The sequence below is a fragment of the Acipenser ruthenus genome, chromosome 2 (genome assembly GCF_902713425.1).
Source record: "Acipenser ruthenus chromosome 2, fAciRut3.2 maternal haplotype, whole genome shotgun sequence".
Classification (NCBI taxonomy): Eukaryota; Metazoa; Chordata; class Actinopteri; order Acipenseriformes; family Acipenseridae; genus Acipenser; species Acipenser ruthenus.
The window spans coordinates 11,630,598-11,648,080 of record NC_081190.1 but is presented as its reverse complement, the minus strand read 5'-3'; the positions used below and the strand labels follow the sequence as shown (position 1 = coordinate 11,648,080).

Sequence of the window (17,483 nt, the reverse complement as noted above, 5' to 3'; positions counted from 1 at the left end):
GAGCACAGCCTCATCTTTCAGAGCATGCCGGTGCCGCCTGCTAAAAATCAAACAATAAAATAATAAATCTATGCGACGTGTTCATCCTGGTGAACAAAAAATATTAGGCAGAAGAGCATTGCATACTCCCCCTGTGACAGAGAAAGAATGAATCTTGGTTATAAATCTCCCTCCCGACCTGTGAGGTTGCTGTATAAAGGAAACAGATTGCCCCGGACTGGATGGTCAGACAATTCATTTCAAGGATTAGGTGGAAGTTGGCCATCCAGAAAGGGGGTGGAGCTACGGTACACCAAGTCATCGCTCCAGCGGTGTGGCAACCGCGGATTGGAGGAGAAACGGTTACACTCGCTAACCAAGGGGATGTGACTGATGGTACAAAAGGGGACGTGGCTAGGTGATTTGTTCTTTTTTGTAATGGTTAAGCTGAATCGTGAAAGGAGTACTATGAGTTAGCGTGAGTGTTTTGTTTGTTATTCGTGTCTAAAATCTACTTGTTTGTTCCTATTAGACACCTAACACAATTCGGAGCTGTCGCTAAAAGCCAGCACTAAACCCGGACAACGCTTCATAACTATGCACGAATAAATTGTATTTCACCACCAGCACTTTAGCACTCACTCTGGACTGGTGATCGTGTGTGTCTTTGTGTGTGTTCTACTGTGTTTATTCTTTGGAACTGTTTATCATTATTTCGCGACTGCAACCCATTGTTTAGAGACAGTGCAATACACATTGCTGTGCATTGCCTAGGATTATTCTGTGTGGTCACCAGGTCACCAGATTATAAATAAACATATTGTTTGGACCGTGAACTTTGTTGTCTGTCTTCTGTTTTGTAATCACATCACCACTACAGAAGTGGTATATATCATCGGAACCGCATGGCCCGACGTGGTTTATACCGCTTATAACCGCTTATAACACGGCTAACTGTCATTTGTGTGATGAAAAATTATTAAAACAATTAAAACACATTTAAATTAAGACAAAGCCAGAAACTTTTATTGAGTATACATCTGCAGTGTAATATAGTGCCAAATTTAATGTAATTTAATTTATTGTTCGCTTATTAAAAATACATTGCACGCGTTAGTTTATTGTGAATCTCTGCATCGAAAGTGCCATCTCACTAGAAACTGGAGGACTGAATACAAGCTGTGATGATGGGCAGAGTTTCAAAGGACACTAATGAAATAAGGAGAGCAGCTGCGATGGAGACTGAAGCCGGATCTTGAGGTGAGTTTGTGAACTCGTTATATGCGAGGCACACATATTCTAGTATGTTTTCATCCTTTTGGATCTCAAAATATGTTTTTGTTAGTTGTCAGACACCCTCGCATCCAAGTCGTGCCAGATTAAGTTGATGATTAAACCAGACTTTACGCACCAATCCGATTGCAGTGTCAGGGGACAGTACCTCAGTTTCCCGCAGACACTTAAAATCCAGGCCGGTAATTGGGGGGTGGTGTCTGGCCTTGTCGTTAGCTGCTTTTCTAAGAGTTTTCCTGACTGACAGGAATACATTATTGCTGGTTTTAAACTCGCTGTCAGCAAATATGTTAAAACTTCTACTGTTAAAATATGTATTTAGTCCAGCTCAGTACAAAAACTACTAATAAAAGGTGCCACACAGGACGAGCGCTAGCCTTATAAATGAGGTGGCCCGCTCCAGGAACCAGCTACACCATGTAACCCTTGCTATACATTACTTGGGATCACTATCCCCTAAACTAACCTACTTATTAACTGGTATTCATATGACAACTCCTGCTGCTTCATACAGCCTTGGCTGGGCATTGCCTTCACAAGCACCGCTTGCAGTTTCAGGGTTGCGTAGTTGTAGTTCCTGCAGAGCGGACTCTCTCCTCCTAAGTATATGCAGCTCCCCTCTGTAGCATGGCGTTGCAGTCGCCCAGAGCGATCCCACTGGATGTTTTTATGCTGACGGACACTCAGTCGAGACCTGCCCACCTGCTGAGGACCTGCTGAGGACCAGCACAGCCAATCACTCGCTGCCCTTCCCCTCAACCAAGCCTAGCAGGCAGCAAGTCTCAATCGAGCACCCGTCTGTAAACAATAATTTAATCACACACAACAACTCCAAAAACCATACAAAACAAACCCGTTTCCCCATATTAATTACCAACACCAATTTCCCCATGTGCAGGTCAGTTGCCCTGTCACACCATAATAAACAAACACACTTGCACTTTCTTTTTTAACAATTCATGCCATCAATTTGTCAGCATTTCATTCACAAGAAGAGGATCCAAATGACCTGAAGCCTGACCATTGCAGTGTAAAAAAGGTGGATTCTCAATGAACAGTGGTTGTGGTGCTGTTCTAGCCATGGCAGTGCTTTTCAGTCGTGGTACAGCGAGTGGCTAGCTTCAGCAGAGGTGCAGCAGTGTAGTTTATAGAACTGAATTCAGAGTTATTTTTGATAATTCCTCGAATGCTGGTGCAGTGTTTGAAAGTGTGTGCACCTGGAATGAATCTACCCCTTGTGGAGTTTTGCTAAGGTGCCTTCCTGTAACTCAAGCTCTACTTTCTCTCTGCCCACAATGTCCAGGTTATGTTCTTAAGGGAGGGATTAGGATGGTTCCTCGCTCTTAACCCTTTGCGGTCCTATGTTGGACCAGGTCTGACATTACAATTTTCCTTTTCTGGTCCGATGTCGGACCCTGTCCGACATCATCAAAAAGACGTAAAACATAGGTCTCTAGTCGTTTTTTCTCTGGAAAAAGACAAGAAAACCATTCAATGGCCGAGTGAGACCGATAGGAGCCAAGAGAAGCCGAAAAAAAAGGGGTGGATCTGAGCAATACACATAGCCCCAGCACCACAGAGATAACACGGACATAAACAAACAAGATAGCTGCTTCTGCATCCAGCGCTCAAAGAATATCACAGACATTTGCAGAGCTTTTTGAGATGTTATAGTAATAAAATAATGACGGATCGCATTATTGAGGAGTTTGGTCATAAAACGAGTGATCAGGAGATGATTTATCAGTATGCATGACTATGAAGAGGGGGTGGGGCGGGGCAGGAGATGCAGTACTGAGTGTCCTGTTGATATGCAGTGCCTTTTAAACCTGTTTTACTGTGAAAAAAATAGCACGTCTAAAATAAACTGTGCGTGTGAAAATAAATTGGACCTGACACGCCTGAGACTCGCTGAATAAATGGACCGCTAAGGGTTAAAGGTAGAGATATTATTTCAATATTGGTTTCATTACAGCATCAAGTTCATTTTGTGTTGTAGTGACCAAACTGTATTTTGTCACATTATTAAAAACTCAAATACAGGGCAGGATTCAGAACACAGCAAACAACACTGTAAAGCACGAGTAAAAACCTACTCTACTTACCATTTCCCTTCTTCATTTTCAAACTGCTGAACACTGTAACCAAACATGTCTTCCACTGAACCACTAAACGTCATGGCATTTTTCTCATCCACATTGAAAGATAAAGCAAGTTGAAACAAAACTGGGGGAGATAAGAAATAAAGCAACGTTAAGCACATTTATTTCCAATTACAGATAATTAGATAGAAATATTATGCATGCCTCACACATTCTTCTCTCCTTGAAAGGTAAAGAAAGACATGCAGTAGAAGACAAGTCAATAATATGCTCTCGCTACAGGGCTAATGAAAGCTCACATTGTAGTTACATAGAAAAGAACTACAGGGCTAATGAAAGCTCACATTGTAGTCACATGTTTTTAAGGACAGAAATAAACTGAGATGCCAACGTTTTAAATATTTATTACTGAAGCTGCATTTCTTTAGCTATTTCTTTTGCCTTTTTTCATAAAAGTTGACCTCTTCAATGCATATTATACTTTAGTTATGTTCACATACATGTTTCATAGAATACACATTAGTATTTTGTCTTTTGATTTAGGTACCTTTCAGTATCCTCAAAAAAACATTAAACTTTAATACAGAAGCATTTTTACTGTATATTATGGCAAACCTTCTTTCATCTTAACACAAGGAAACACTGGAAAGTGATCTTTGGTATTCATGCTTTCTCGTAACAGATCTTTTCATTATAAAATATTTGAAGCATTCCTCAGAGAGGTCTCAGGACACTCTTCAGTGTCTTGGACAAGTTTCCCTTTCCATGAATGACCATGTAACAATGAGCCTAGACTGTATTGCACTGTTCTTGTTCATAAGAAAAGCAACTCTCAGAATTGAATAGCTTCTTTCAGAGTCACCCTAATAAAACACAGCCATGCAGCTGCATTAACATACTGCAATATGTTATTTAAACTTGCTTCAGAAATGTTGTGAGAAACATCTCTATCTTTACAAAGATGCAATGTGTTTATCTGGGACAATAACTTCATTGATTATTGTTCTATGTCCCACATTGTTGTTTAGAGTTACAATTCCAGGACACTGTGTGCTAGTATTTAACCTGGGAGCTCGATTCTCCACATGGATGTGTAGATGTGCACTGCCTGGACTCTTTACTGGGATCTGTATCTAATATTGCTTTGCGTTTACAAGGTGCTGGAAGGTGTCACTTATTAATATTGGTGCACAGAGTTCGGCAGAGAATTGTGATGTTACTTAGTTTACAAATGTGTTAGAGCAGCCACGGATAGGTGTTACTTTATTGCTATAAATGTGTTAAAGCAGCCACGGATAGGTGTTACTTTATTGCTATAAATGTGTTAGAGCAGCCACGGATAGGTGTTACTTTATTGCTTTAAATGTGTTAGATCAGCCACGGACAGGTGTTACTTTATTGCTATAAATGTGTTAGTGGTGCACATTTACATGATTTCCTGTAGACAGGAAAGTGGTATTATCTGCATAACAAGATGAGCTTCACAGTCTTAGCTAATTAAACAGATCTCGCTCCTTCATGGGTTGTACCTGCTAGCATCTCATTCAGCAAAGCTCAATAACTTCAGAACTGAACATCATCTCATTCAGCATAGCCCAATAACTTCAGAACTGAATATCATCTCATTCAGCAAGGCCCAATAACTTCAGAACTGAACATCATCTCATTCAGCAAGGCCCAGTAACTTCAGAACTGAACATCATCTCATTCAGCAAGGCCCAGTAACTTCAGAACTGAACATCATCTCATTCAGCATAGCCCAATAACTTCAGAACTGAACATCATCTCATTCAGCAAGGCCCAGTAACTTCAGAACTGAACATCATCTCATTCAGCATAGCCTATTAACCTCAGAACTGAACATCATCTCATTCAGCAAGGCCCAATAACTTCAGAACTGAACATCATCTCATTCAGCAAGGCCCAATAACTTCAGAACTGAACATCATCTCATTCAGCAAGGCCCAATAACTTCAGAACTGAACATCATCTCATTCAGCATAGCCCAATAACTTCAGAACTGAACATCATCTCATTCAACAAGGCCTAATAACTTCAGAACTGATCATCATCTCATTCAGCAAGGCCCAATAGCTTCAGAACTGAACATCATCTCATTCAGCATAGCCCAATAACTTCAGAACTGAACATCATCTCATTCAACAAGGCCTAATAACTTCAGAACTGATCATCATCTCATTCAGCATAGCCTATTAACTTCAGAACTGAACATCATCTCATTCAGCAAGGCCCAATAACTTCAGAACTGAACATCATCTCATTCAGCAAGGCCCAGTAACTTCAGAACTGAACATCATCTCATTCAGCAAGGCCCAGTAACTTCAGAACTGAACATCATCTCATTCAGCAAGGCCCAATAACTTCAGAACTGAACATCATCTCATTCAGCAAGGCTCAATAACTTCAGAACTGAACATCATCTCATTCAGCAAGGCCCAGTAACTTCAGAACTGAACATCATCTCATTCAGCAAGGCCCAATAACTTCAGAACTGAACATCATCTCATTCAGCAAGGCCTAATAACTTCAGAACTGAATATCATCTCATTCAGCATAGCCTATTAACTTCAGAACTGAACATCATCTCATTCAGCATAGCCCAATAACTTCAGAACTGAACATCATCTCATTCAGCAAGGCTCAATAACTTCAGAACTGAACATCATCTCATTCAGCAAGGCCCAGTAACTTCAGAACTGAACATCATCTCATTCAGCAAGGCCCAATAACTTCAGAACTGAACATCATCTCATTCAGCAAGGCCCAATAACTTCAGAACTGAACATCATCTCATTCAGCAAGGCCCAGTAACTTCAGAACTGAACATCATCTCATTCAACAAGGCCCAATAACTTCAGAACTGAACATCATCTCATTCAGCAAGGCTCAATAACTTAATCAGGCCAGATAGATTCAGCAAGGCCCAATAACTCCAGAACTGAACACCATCTCTTCAAAAAAAACCCTGATACTTTGAGTTTTTTACCAGTTGGCTTTTCTCCTATTTTTCAGAACACACCTACATGAATTCTCGTTCTTAACCACACATACATTTAAAACCTCACTCTCGTGTTGCTGTTGTTTCTAAATTCTATCCATATGGAACTTGCTGGAACATTGAAAACACATCCTGGAAAACGTCTTTCAGTGCTTGAGAAGAGTGCTAAAGGTCTTCCCTAAAAGACAATGGGAGATCTACGAAGTAATGGTACTACATACTGGATAACAGGTACTGGAGTAGTTTTGTTAACTTCATGTCCTGGGGCATATTTTATTTCACCATTTTTCTTAGTTTTCTTTATTGTTTGCAAAACCCAGTTCTGAGCAAAACAAATCATGTGAGTATTTGTATTTTCATGGAAACACGTGACAAAGTCAGTCAGTTTAGTTCCTACAGCTGCCTGTAGAAAGAAGAGCTTGGGCACAAACCACTAGTTTGATAAGTAGACTATACTGCAATGTGACTAGCAGTGTGCTGTATTGCATTGCAGTTTAGTAAGTAGACTACACTTCCTGCCTCTGTAAGAGGGCATTATCACAGCAGCGGGGCCTCCTGCTTCACAGATGAAGATTTATGTTTCAGTTTAAAATGTTAGGAGCTTCTGCAAAAGATACATTCAATGTTTACTTGACACTTCCTTCCCCTTGGCTCCTGCTATGCAGGTTCTGTTGTGAATGCATTTCCGTTGTATTGCTAGTACTTTGTAGGACTGCGTAGAGGAAATAACAGAAACGTAATGGATTCTAATTTTACAGCTGCTCTTTTCAATGTAGGTTCAATTTTAAAAAGGTTGAAGGAGTATTTATTTCCAATCAGAGATCGCTGGTAATGGTTGGGACCTGGCTAAGCTGTGGCCTCCTCATATTCCTTCTGCACTAACATGGGTTTGAACCCAGGTCTCTAGAGGAGAAAGGCTAATGATTTTCACAACATATCTGAACCTTTTTACAATTTTAACTTTATGTTTATTTGCACTCACATCGCCATTTATTTTTTATTTTATGTATTTATTTGATTGTTTATTTAAGCAGGAAATGTACCCATTGAGACCGGGGCCTCATTTTACAAGGGGAAAAAACAATAAAAAGACAATTACAAGCAACAAAATAAAAAGGTGTGTGGTTCAAAAGTAATCCACAGCATACAGAGATCAAAGAACAGAATAAATAGGACATTGTTAATGTGGACTGAAGGAGACGCATTGGCAGGAGGTTCTAAGCAATTCCCAAATACAATCTTTTAAATCAGAGAAAGAAAAATGATCAAATTCCATCTTCATACTATGATGGAAACATTTAGGGAGTTGATATGAAAAAGATCATTCTCCCAAACATGTTCGAACCCTTGGAACAAACAAATTAACAGAAAAAAAGTAAAAATAATAATAATCTTTTCTTCAGATATGTTGCAAGGCCTGTTCTTGTCAGCTACATCACATGGTGTAGCCCTGAGTACTTAGGAAAGTTATTTGTAATGCAGTCTGCTGCATATGTTGAAAATCATTTTTTATATTATAGAGGAGTGAATGGAAACAACCCTATAAGGCTGGAGTACTGCAGCATTGGTGTTTCATAATGATACCCGAATAGGCAAACCGCTAGCATGAACACTATTCATATTCCCATGGAATGAGACTGTCTGTATTTAGACTAGTCTGAGTAAAGTGCACATGTTTATGTTTACAGCATGACGTGAAAGTCACAGTCTAAATATCCCTGCTAATCAACCTCAACTTACTGCAGAACTAATAGAGAACTAACACATCTCTTCACTGAACTTGTCCCAATAACTATAATTATGATTTATTATACAGGTGCAAGTACAATTATACCCTTATTGATAAAGCGCTACTAATCCCTTCATTAATCTTGTGTGGCTGCAATATTATAGATCACGACCATTTTCCAAGCCACTAGTCAAGATAATCATTGTATTTGTGTATTAAATGTAAGTCATTAAAAAGTAAAACTTGTTATGTTTTTGAACCCGATGTTCAGAAATGCTTACCAGTTTTAAAAATGTGTTAACCAAAAAACAGTAAAAAAAAAACCCAACAACAAAACAAAACAGAATCCCAATCTATGAGAGAGATTTAGAATGTAATATTACCTTTATATGCTGCTGTCATGCTATATTCCTTAAAAAATCCGAAGATGTTTTTTTATAAAATAAGCTGCCACATGTTCTTTTACATTCATACAGTGTAACTCCTGCTCGTTCCACACTGGCTGATTTGAGCCACATAAGAACATGTGACTCTCAAACTGAAAACACCTGCAGGGCATCCCAGATAGGAATTTACAAGCCTTGATTAAAACCACAACAGCTGTGTGGAAGTACATTGGAGGCAGTAGCAGAGAAGCTATCCTGTACAGATTCTCATTTCAGCATTTCAACTCTCCTCTACCCTTTGACAGACAAACAGAATACAAGGTTTAACATAAGAATATTAATGCCTGTGGGTTCACAGAACCAATTAAAAAAATGTTGATTTATATAAAATAGATCTTAGCAGCTTTTCCTCAGAACCAAAACTTGAAGCAAGACATTTGGGGGTACTTTTTGATCCTGTTCTTTCATTTGAGAGGCTAATTTCTGCCTTTGTTTCATCGAGAATCGACTATTGTAATGCACTTTTTTTTCTGGAATTCCAAAGTATTTGGTATCTCGCTTGCAGCTTATTCAGAATTTGCTGCTGCAAGAATTCTAACTAAAACCAGAAAAGGAGAACATATTAGTCCTGTCTTGGTCTCCTTACACTGGCTTCCTGTGCAGTTTCGAATTGATTTTAAGGTTTTATTTTTAACTTATAAAGCCCTTAATGGATTAGCCCCAGTTATTTACAAGAGCTGTTGATCCCATGCATTCCTAAACGGAATCTTAGATCTCAGGATGCAGGGCTCTTGGTTATTCCAAGAGTAAATACTAATAGTATGGGAGGAAGGGCTTTTTCTTATAAGGCTCCTACATTATGGAACGCTCTGTCTTTTTTTGTCAGAGAAGCTAGGAGTCTTGCTGTTTTAAGTCAAGGTTGAAGACCTATTTATATAACAAGCCTTTTTTTATTATAGTCTTCCTATTACTGATATCCATTATTACTATATAAATTAAATAAATCAATAAAAATATAAATAGCATTTCAGGTAGCAGGAGGACTGGGCTGAAGCGGGTGTTGGTTTGGACGTGGTTTGTTTTACAATACCTGTACAAACAGGGCTGGAGGGAGGAGGACTGGGCTGAAGCGGGTGCTGATTTGGACTTGGTTTTGTTTGCAATCCCCGTATGGGCTGAGTAGCTCCTTTCTGGTAGCGATTGTAAAGTCAGCTCTGGGTCGCAGGGGTGTCATGTCTAATAAAGACAGACTAACCCTAATGCTATCTGTGAGAGATTGAGTCATTTCATCCCCCGCCTGCTCTTTGGCCCGCTACATGTAAACTTAATCGGACCAAACCACAAGAGTGGTATGTGGCAGTAACATAGATACATAAATAAATAAATAGAAAATATATCAAATATCATACTGTTCTCATTGTCAGTTCTCCTGATAAAATCTGAATTTAGCTCCCCGATAATGAAGGTCACAAGCTTGTGTCACATGTTGGAATGGGATCCAATGTAGCAGGACTGATTTGATTATTTTTTATTGCAAAGACGCCCATTTTTCATGATGAAAGTATTTTTCATTTGTTATTAATGACAGAATTTAATGTAACATCCTTATGTAAAAACAATTGCGTCCCAGCTAAAGAAAAATGCAATACCAAGAGAAGCGAGTGAGTATGAAGATATATATGGGTAACACTTTACATGAAGTGTTTCTAATTACTGTGTATTTATATAGCATGTATTTATTTATTGCATTTATACAGTGCTTTTTATACAAAAGTATCACAAAGCACTGTACAGTACATAGCAGAAAAAAAAGAACAAACCACAATACATTTCTATAGCAAGTCACACATACAACTGCCACCACTTAAATAACATATTTAAATAACAGTATACACATAATAATAATACAAAAGCAGCAATTTTAAAGTTACATTAAAACCCACTAAGATAAGAAAGCCATTTTATAAAAGTCTGTTTTTAGTCTTGACTTGAAAACTGTAACGGTCCCAGCTTCCCTGACTAACGAAGGCAGAGCATACCATAATATAGGAGCTCTACAAGAAAAAGCCCTACCTCCCGTGTTGCTTTTGTTGACCCTAGGAATAACCAGCAGCCCCCCATCCTGTGATCTCAGAGTGTGGTTTGGAAAATACGGGGTCAGTAACTCCTGCAAATAACTAGGTGCTAATCCATTCAGGGCCTTGTAAGTTAACAGCAAAATCTTAAAATAAATTCTATACTGCACAGGGAGCCAATGTAAAGAGGCCAAAACAGGGGTAATATGTTCACTTTTCCTGGTTTTAGTCAGAATGTTAGCGGTGGTATTCTGAACAAACTGCAAGCAGGATACCACACATTTTGGGATACAAAAAAAAAGTGCATTACAATAATCAATTCTAGATGAAACAAAGGCATGCGTTAGACTCTCGGCATCAGATACGGAAATAATTGGTCTAAGTTTGGCTATATTTCTCAAATGGTAAAAAGATACTTTAGTAACTTCCCTAATATGAGTCTCAAATGATAGATCAGGATCAAAGATGACCGCCAAACTCTTAATTTCTAGTTTAAGTTTTGATGAGAGGCTGCAAGTGTCAAACTCATGTAATCCCACATTTCCTTTTAGTTGGTTCTGTGATCCCACCAGCATAACCTCTGTTTTACCTGAATTCAACATTAAAACATTCTGTGACATCCAGTGCTTGATGTCTGTAAGGTAAGTAGCTAATAACACCCAGGTACAATGTCTGCGGATAATGTCACCTAACGGTAGCATATATAATGAAAACAACAAGGGACCTAGAATGGAGCCCTATGGAACACCACAGACAACTTCCAATAATGCTGATTTTACCTCCACAATAGATAATAAATACATGTGTACTTACACATAATTGCAATGTTATTATGCATAGTTACAATGTACTTGATGTGTAATTTTTTGCATGATATAACTTAACCCTAACCCTAACTCTAAACCTAACCCTAACCACAATAACCCTAACCTCTTTCTGATACAATTGTGTACTTACATATACTGTAGTACGTAGTTCATTGTAACTATGCATAGTTGTAGACTGTGTAGATAGTTGTACAATGTGCAGCGCTATAATAAAAGCAGCTCTGGCATCCTGCATCTGAAGCCAGCAGCTGAACTGGCAGGCTCTGTCAGTAGCTGTCACCGAGGAGTTAAACAGGACAGGAGGCCGAGCTTGGAATTGAAATCTGGACTCTAAACCACAATACAAGGCAAACATGATAACAGCAAGACTACTGTGTGGTGCCAAAGGGGTTCATTGTGAAATATGAAATGCCTCCAGTTAGTGTGCCCCTCGACCCACAACATCTACAAGATACACCAACTACCATGCCTGGATGTGCTGTATTGTCTGCATTATTACAATGTACTGTATATTCAGAAGGCTGCCCAGCTAGAAAGACAAGTCATTTATCAACAGCAATGCACTGCTAGAAGTAACACAAACATTCAAAATGAACTTGATTTTTGACCAAAACAATTACAGAGATATTTTCAGCATCGCCTTTAATGTATCATTTATAGTGTGTTTTACTTCATTCCGACGTTATTAAATTCACCATATTTATTTTAAGTGCTAGTATTTAAAAACAAATGTACCTAGAGCTACAGTTATTTTAATTCATGCATTTTTCAAAGTCAATAATTTACATTGTTTGTGGGAGATTCCATATACAGTATCATAACGCACTGCAAAAAAAAAAAAAAAAGTTTGTAGTCTTAAATTAGAATTTTCATTGAAATTGTTATTTATTCTTCTGTCATTTGTTTCTTAAAAAAAGGCTATAATCAGCCATACAACTGACTTGTCCAGCCATTCCTGTACACTTACTGTACTGCAGTGGCACTTAGTCAATCAGAAAAAGCAAACAGAAATCTCAAAGTTTTAAAGACACATTTAACCTGCTCTGCAGAGACTTTTCAAGGATACTCGTATTACAACACACTGGAACTGCTGGAGAATGCCCTACATGTACTGTTAAATGTAACGGCTGCACTGCTTAACTGATTCCAATATGAATTGTGAAACTCTAATACATCAATCTTTTACGATGACAACCAGGTGATACACTTATGTGTTAAACTGAAACTTAATTAAACACTTTCGTCACTGCCCGTCTTTCTAATAAAAAGGCTGCCAGCCCAGATCTCACAAGTCATTAAGGAAACAGGATTGCCCTTACCTTGCAGCATACATATGCTAACATGCTCCACTCTGAGAAACATGCTGAGCTCCATGAGAACGGGACCCATATGCTTCTTCTGTTCTTTCAGGCTGAGGCTCGCGGTTGAACTAAACTCTCATAAATATCTCCAGAGGCACTGGCGTGCTTGAACTATGGGAATTCAGCAGGCATTTCCTGTTGTACTTGTCTTAAACACATCTGCATCCACAATATCCTAATTTCCAACTAGTACTGCCCTAACTTTTCAAATCCTTCTTTTCAGCACCATTAAATTAGCAGCAGTTAAAGACGATACCCTCAGCACAGGACGGCATCTCTTTGGCTCTAGTTTAGACACAGCCCTCGCAGGAACAAAGTGTTGATTTTACTCAGAGGAGCTTGTGGACGTCAAGTAGGAGTGGACAAAAAACATAAAAAGCATGCAAGCCAGTAACTGCTGCTCTTATATGGTAATGCCTTTACTCTTGTTTAATGGAAGCACACAGACGAATAACTGGGTTAAAGTGCTACACTGTGTTGAACCAGCTCCAGGAAAGCCTAACACAAGGGCTTTTGAAGAACTGCAGTATTGACAACATACTGTACTTGTTCACATACTGGTGCTACATTCAATATTTCACATGAGTATCATGCACAGGGTTTTTGGAGTACCTTATTCATTAAAGTGCATTGAGTCATGCTCCAGGTGGTTAGGTGGGTAATTACACAGTAATCAATGAGATACATGGGTAACACTTTACATGAAGTGCCTCTTATTACTGTGTATTTACATCGTGTAATTACTGAGTAAATACACGTGTAATCACACACAATGTTAGAGTGCATACTTACAATGTACTTGATGTGTACATTTTTAATGATAATAAAAATGTTGAATGCACAAAACCATGAAGCATATATCTGTTTGAAATGCCCACCTGTTCCTGATTATTGTGTACATGCATTCCGGTTTCATTGTATAGAACAATCAGATCAATAAACAATCTAACACTACTTTTTGAATTAATTTGTATGGTGTATTCTGCTAATGTTTTTTTTCAGGTATTGAGCTATGGGTGACTTGTGTATTATAAATACAGCAATGTGTTACATGGGCAGTCCATATTATGAATCCCTCATATAAATACAGTGGTAAGAGGTTCAGTGCAATAGCAGGTTTACTAGTTAAGAGAGGATTAGGACCCCTGGCTGTTTTATTAGAATATTGAAACAGGATGAGATTGAGTTTTACAGATTGCTTTAATGGTGCTGTTTGAAAAATGTCTTGGGAATGCTGGACCTGTCTGATTACATGCTTGTTTCTTTGGCGATGGCATGCAAAGCATGGCCAGTCAGGGTTCGATTTACTATAGCATGTCTCAAGGGTTTAAACCCTTTACTTATGAAGCACAGTCAGACATCTATTAAACATCATTTCCTGATTGCACCCCAGAGAGGAACGCACCACATCTCTACGTAACATGTTGTTCTTTTGAAACTGCACATTTGAGACCTGCATAGCAAGTGAGATTTAGGGAATGATTTTGTTAGCTACAATGACTTTAAGTGTACAATAGAATCAACTAACCAGAAGATATTCAACACAATAAAAGGGGGAGTGATAATAATATTGCTATTGCCAATATGAGGCAATACATGGCATTGTAAAACCTTGGTAGCGGCTGAATCATAGTCCCAGGCTCATATTTGGACCATTCACCACTATTACCCGGCAGCCTTTCTTTTTACAAATGTTAAATAGTTTGACTATTTCCTGTAGTGGTTAGGGCTCTGGACTCTTGACCGGAGGGCTGTGGGTTCAATCCCTGGTTGGGGACACTGCTGCTGTACCCTTGAGCAAGGTACTTTACCTAGATTGCTCCAGTAAAAACCCAACTGTATAAATGGGTAATTGTATGTAAAAGAAAATAAATAATAATAATGTGATATCATGTAACAATTGTAAGTGGCCCTGTGGCGGAGTGTCCCGCCCCTATTTATTATTATTTGTATTTGTTTGCGGCGCGGATAAAAGCACCGCGTCTTTTGTTATTATTATTTATAATTTAAAAACCTGTGAGGATGCGTGACTGATCAGCTACTGATTATTTAACTAGCTGACAGTCACGCATCCTTACCAAACGCGTGCAGAATGTGGCCGAGGGGTAATAAGATAATTAACAGCTAGTTAACCCCTCGGCCAGAGTATAAGAACCTGCAGCTGTCCGTGCTGCCGGGTGGTGTGTAGAGAGGAGAGTACGGGGAGATAGAGAGGAGACAGAATTTAAAGTAACAATTGCTAAGACGTGCTGGATTAGCCAGCACGACACTTAATTGTTTGTCTGTCTGGTTTGTTTGGCCCTTGTGCCTTTTTGTTTAGTGTTTTGTTATTGTTTAAATCTTTTTGTTTTGTTTATTTGATTTATTAAACACGCTGAGTGCCGTAGCATTCAGCTTCACCCGCCCATCCACTGTTTTGGTTCAGTTACTTCCTGGTCCGTGATGTCACCACACCTCACCACTGCAAGCCATCCTGCCACAGGCCCTGGATAAGGGCGTCTGTTAAGAAATTAATAATAATAATAATAATAATAATAATAATAATAATAATAATAATAATAATAATAATAATAATAAATGATGATGGTATTTAGATCAGCCAGTGTTTAGTTTAATTAAATAAACTTTAAACCCTTACAGTTTATTCTTCATTTGTTGTTTTAAAATATTGTACACAACCATACCTGAATAAAAGAAATGCTTTTAAAGTCCAGTTTAACCTTAATCTCATATCAGTACTCTGATAGGATTGTAATTAATGTAGTAGATAGATTGTTAGATAGATAGATAGATAGATATATAGATAGATACACTGTGTATATATATATGTATATATATATATATCTTTATATATATATATATATATATATATATATATATATATATATATATATATATATATATATATATATATATATATAATACAATCTATAATATGTATAATGCAAAGTTGTGGATATCAGTGCTATCATGAACCCGTCACCAGTGTTGGGCATGTTACTGAAAAAAGTAACTTATTACTCGTTTCTTCAGAAAAACAAATATAATGTCCTTATTACTTAATAAAAAAAGTAGCGCGTTATATTACTGGTTATATTTCTTGTAATTTTTTTTTGTAATTTAATAAAAGGCTTGAAAAAAATCCACTTGTATTGTTAACAACATCCCTTAAATAGCCCATTGAGCAAAGAAAACGGGTGAATCATCGAGCTCATGATTTAGCAGCACAGCCTGAAGGAATTGCAATGCATCTCAAGGCAACCAGAGAATCATTGAGCTCATGATTTAGCAGCACAGCCTGAAGGAATTGCAATGCATCTCAAGACAATTAACAGAAGGTAGAGATTACTGGCGTGCGCTCATTTTCTTGCTGAATGATCTCTGGATGGCAATGGTAGCGTACTGAAATATGATCAATCAGACTAGCTCAGCGGATGGTGTAGAAAATATCAATTTACAATGTGAATATACAGGAGTCTGCATCATAGACTGATACAAAGAATTCTTGGTAAGACACAAGTTTTTTACTAGTTCCTTAACAAGAGTTGACCGTATTACATGATTTAAAACCATACACTAATATTAGTCATTAATACGGAACTGAAACTTAAAAAGTAATGATGATGTTTTATGAATACTGTCCTCTATTTTTTTAAGTAACTGCTGTGTCTGCCAAAATTTTTTTTATATGCAACGGAAACTTCTTTTACTGTCTTACAGCATCATATAACATCCGAGCACACACTCAGTGTGCGCAGCTGTGTAAGTGAGCCTCTAATAACCATGCTTGACCTTTGTTCATTGAAGCAATAGCACGAGCAGGAAGGAAACATGCTTAGGGGTTTTTTCTTGGTACGAATAGCTGATAATTACCAATGTGTTGCCAGTTCAAGTTTCTTATTGTCACTTACTAAACTGTTATTTCCTTTTATTGTATAAAAGGCAAGTGTTTCATTGTCATTTGTGTATTGTGCTTTTTGTGGTATTGGAATTCACAATGTGCACATACTGTAGTTGGACCTTATTTAGTTCATGCCTAATGGTTTTGCTTTGATTTCTACGATTTCTATCATATGAGGATAGCATGCTTTGCCAAGAGCATTGTATTGAAAACAAGCAAAAAGACAAAACAAACAGAGAACAACAGATAGAAAAGAAATTTCAAGAAGGAGAATCCTTGATATGATTGGATGCAATTGAATAGTGATTGATGCAATATAACATATGATTTAATGACGATAATAAATTTGGCCGGAGGCCCTGTCCAGGGTGCATGACTGCTACCTGCATTGCTGGCCGGCAGGCGAATACATGAACGATAACATGCAATCCTGGTGCCGCAGATAGAGAGTGGCTATGGGCTACCCTCCCCCAAAAAACAGAGCCGTTGAGCCATGAGTGGTATAATGTATTAAAATGAATGAATAAACAACAGCCAAAAGCGCATTGCCAATATGAAATGATAATGAAGGTAAGCAACTGAACACAGGACCTGCCCCCCGGAGCATAACTGCACCGAAGGATGAGCCCAGCCTCTTCAGCCTGACCACGCACCCTGCAGACTAAAACAAACTTCTCAGCACTTGTCTTCTAATTAACACTTTTGTGTTTTTGCTAATTTTGTTGGTGATTCTGCTGACGGTTTTCATGCTTTTGACGAGTTCAAAGGTCATGGGATTAGATGATTTCTGAGGAATCCAGCAGTATCCAAA

The 17,483-nt window shown here is 38.3% G+C and overlaps 1 protein-coding gene across 2 annotated transcripts in view; it reads right to left on the bottom strand.

Moving 5' to 3' along the window:
- itga1 (integrin, alpha 1) overlaps positions 1 to 13,143 on the bottom strand; it is a 75,234-nt gene extending 62,091 nt beyond the window's left edge. The window contains exons 1-2 of one of the 2 annotated variants that reach the window (XM_058989370.1): positions 12,730 to 13,143; positions 3,378 to 3,498 (exon numbers count right to left, since the gene is read on the bottom strand). In XM_058989370.1, coding sequence (XP_058845353.1) covers positions 3,378 to 3,498; positions 12,730 to 12,799 — 191 coding nt within the window. In that variant the 5' untranslated portion in view covers positions 12,800 to 13,143. Of the gene's footprint in view, positions 1 to 3,377; positions 3,499 to 8,505; positions 8,621 to 12,729 lie in introns of those variants that run through there. The other variant, XM_058989376.1, reaches the window with a different exon arrangement.
- Positions 13,144 to 17,483: the final 4,340 nt, after the last annotated feature.